This window comes from Zeus faber (genome assembly GCF_960531495.2).
Source record: "Zeus faber genome assembly, chromosome: 13".
NCBI classification, from domain to species: Eukaryota; Metazoa; Chordata; class Actinopteri; order Zeiformes; family Zeidae; genus Zeus; species Zeus faber.
The window spans coordinates 13168150-13171247 of NC_137198.1; the positions used below are offsets into that span (position 1 = coordinate 13168150).

The following is a 3098-nucleotide window of genomic DNA, read 5'->3' on the forward strand; positions in this document are numbered from 1 at the left end:
CGCGGTCGATCCAGCCAGCGATATCGAGGTAAGAAAAATAGAAAATCGATAAAAAAAAAAAAGAATAAAAAAGAACGAAAACAAAAAAAAAATAAAAAAAAAAACGTCGGCGCGGGGCGCGAAGGGTTAACGGCGGCGCGCGGCAGACGGGTCCGCGGGGCGGAGCGGCGCGCGGCGATTGGCCGCCGCCCCGTGACGTCACCGGGATGAAAACGCCGACGAGCGGTTAAGAGGGCGGCGGGGAAGCGGGCGGCCAGAGCGCAGAGCCCGAGACACGCGTGAGCGGACGCCGCGGACACGACACTGCGAGAGGCGGAGAACAGACGGTTGAACAGCTGGTCGCGGGCTGGGAGACAGAGCCTCGGGACCCGGAGCCGGACCATGGTGCAGCGCACGGACCACGGCGGCGAGGCGGACCACGGCGGCGGCGGCGGCGGCATGATGTCCCGGGAGGCCACGGACTCGGAGGAGAGCGAGTTCGCGGCGTGCAGCCCGGTGCCGCCCGTCAACCCGGACTGGTGCAAGACGGCCACCGGCCACATCAAGCGGCCCATGAACGCCTTCATGGTGTGGTCCAAGATCGAGCGGCGGAAGATCATGGAGCAGTCGCCGGACATGCACAACGCGGAGATCTCCAAGCGGCTCGGCAAGCGCTGGAAGATGCTGCGGGACGGCGAGAAGATCCCCTTCATCCGGGAGGCGGAGCGGCTGCGGCTCAAACACATGGCCGACTACCCGGACTACAAGTACAGACCCAAGAAGAAACCAAAGCTGGACGGTTCCTCCAAGTCCTCCTCCTCCTCCTCCTCCTGCGCGCCTTCCCCGGAGAAGTGCGGCAAGAGCGCCAAGACCCCCAGCAAGAAGGTCCCCAAGATAAAGAGCAAGGGCCCCAAGCCCCTGCACGGCTACCCGGAGGACTGCGGCATCTTCCCCACGTTAAAAGTCGCAAAGACTGTCAAGGCCGAGCTCAGCGACGACGACGAGGACGACGACGACGACGACGACTACGAGGACGACTTTGGGATGCGGATTAAGCGGGAGGAGCGGGAGGAGGAGGAGCGCCTGAGGAGCGCCTACTGCGCCGCCAAGGTCCCGGCGAGTCCCACCCTCAGCTCCTCCGCGGAGTCCGAGGGCACCACCAGCATGTACGAGGAGGTCCGCACCAACAGACTGTTCTACAACTTCAAGAACATCACCAAGCAGAGCACCATGTACCCCGCGTCCTCATCACCAGCATCCTCCCGCTCGGTCTCCACCTCCTCCTCCACCTCCTCCTCTTCCTCCTCCTCCTCCTCCTCCTCCTCCTGCAGCAGCTCCGGGGAGGACGCGGACGATTTGCTCTTTGACTTTAGTTTGAACTTCGCCCCCTGCAGCGGCGCGGGGTCCGAGGCGGGCAACCCGGGCTCAGGGAACCCCCTGTCCCTGTCTCTAGTGGATAAGGACCTGGACTCGTTCAGCGAGGGCAGCCTGGGCTCCCACTTCGAGTTCCCAGACTATTGCACACCGGAGCTCAGCGAGATGATCGCCGGGGACTGGCTGGAGGCCAACTTCTCTGACCTGGTGTTCACTTACTGAGCGCCCCCACCCCGATGGCGGAGGGGAGGTTGGGGATTAAATTATAATGTCCGGCAGGGTTCCAAGCCTGTATAGCCAGCCTCCTGTGGTTCCTCCCGGAGGGGTTTGTGACGGTCCGGGCCCAGATCCCGGTCCCGGTCCACGCAGGTCCAGGTGGTGGGGCGGGGGGGGGGTGGGTGCGGTGGAGGTTTGAGGAAAATGAGATGCTTATGAAGCTGGTAGCAAAAAAAAAAAACTAAAAACACAACGAAAATAAGTCTGCAGACGGTTTTTTTTTCTGGCAGCATGACAGGGTTCTATGGATTTTTTTTTTTCATCTATAGGTCTCTCCCCAATTTACTGTCGAACAACCTAAACAGGCCACAAAAAGGGAAAAAAAAAATCTGTGAACTTCTATGCATCTTATCCTCTTAAAAACTGCAGGGAGCTGAAAACGGACTGTGGACTCAAGTATAATAATAAAAAAAGAAGCAAATCTGTGAACTGACAAAATGTTCAGGATGTTACTTTACTAAAAAAACGGTTCATGTAATTCTTTTTCTTAATGCCGCAAATGTTCTTTTTGGGTTTTTTTTTATTTTTTATTTTTTATTATTATTTTATTTTTTATACAACTGATTCCGTTTTACCTCCTGGTTTGAAATGTAAGCAGCCTAAAACCTCTCCAGAATACAGGTGTGGATGGAGGGGAAACATTTTGATACATAACAGACCTCATCTTTTTAAAAGAAAAGTAAGATATTTTCAGGCATATTTTTGTACAGTGAAAAAAAGGGAATGTTCTTACTGTGCTTTCAGTGAGTTTCAGGCACTTCTTCCCTTTTTTATATGATTTTTTTGTTTGTTTTTGATTTTTTCTTTTTTTTTAAGCATGCAAGGGAGTCCTGGTTTTAAGGATTAAGTTAAATTAAAGACTTGCATCAGAAAATGCCTTGTGATTTTAAACTAGGTTTTGTACAGTTGTAGAGCAGATTTGTTGAGTATTTGTAGACGATACAATGGCATCCTGGGGGAACACATACCTCAGAGCTGAACTAGTTTCAAGATTGTATATGTAATGTAATATAGTAAAAGTTAGGAGTTTATGTATATCATACTCGTGATATGTGGATGGGTCCCGATCGCAGGTGTGAAACTGGATTTTCGGTATTTTTTATGGCACATAACTGTTTTTTTTCTCCCCTCTCCCCCATTTTTCCCCCCCTCTCTCATTTTTTGTGCAATATATATACTCTTTAAAGATTCAGACCATCAACATTTGTAGCAAGTGATGGGGGGGGGAACAGACTTGTGCACTGTCGACATCATTACCTGTTATGATGCAGAAAATAAACAAATCAGCTGGAACTGATGCAAAAAATAATGATTTAAATATGGCCTCATGGTGTGTGTCATGCATACTGTAATAAGACAAAGGTTCAATTTGAATGTTACTGCTCTCACACGATTGGACGCTGGGCCTTGTTGTCACCAAATGTTTTGATTCTGATTCTGACCCCCCACCCCCTCCCCCAAAAATAATA

The 3098-nt window shown here is 51.5% G+C and overlaps 1 protein-coding gene across 1 annotated transcript; it reads left to right on the plus strand.

Annotated features, from left to right (window-relative positions):
- Positions 1-323: 323 nt before the first annotated feature.
- On the plus strand, positions 324-1623 carry sox11a (SRY-box transcription factor 11a). The gene has a single exon (XM_080012937.1). It carries the CDS (start codon positions 382-384, stop codon positions 1573-1575), a length of 1194 nt encoding a protein of 397 aa, XP_079869063.1. The 5' UTR covers positions 324-381; the 3' UTR covers positions 1576-1623.
- The last annotated feature ends 1475 nt before the right edge of the window (positions 1624-3098 follow it).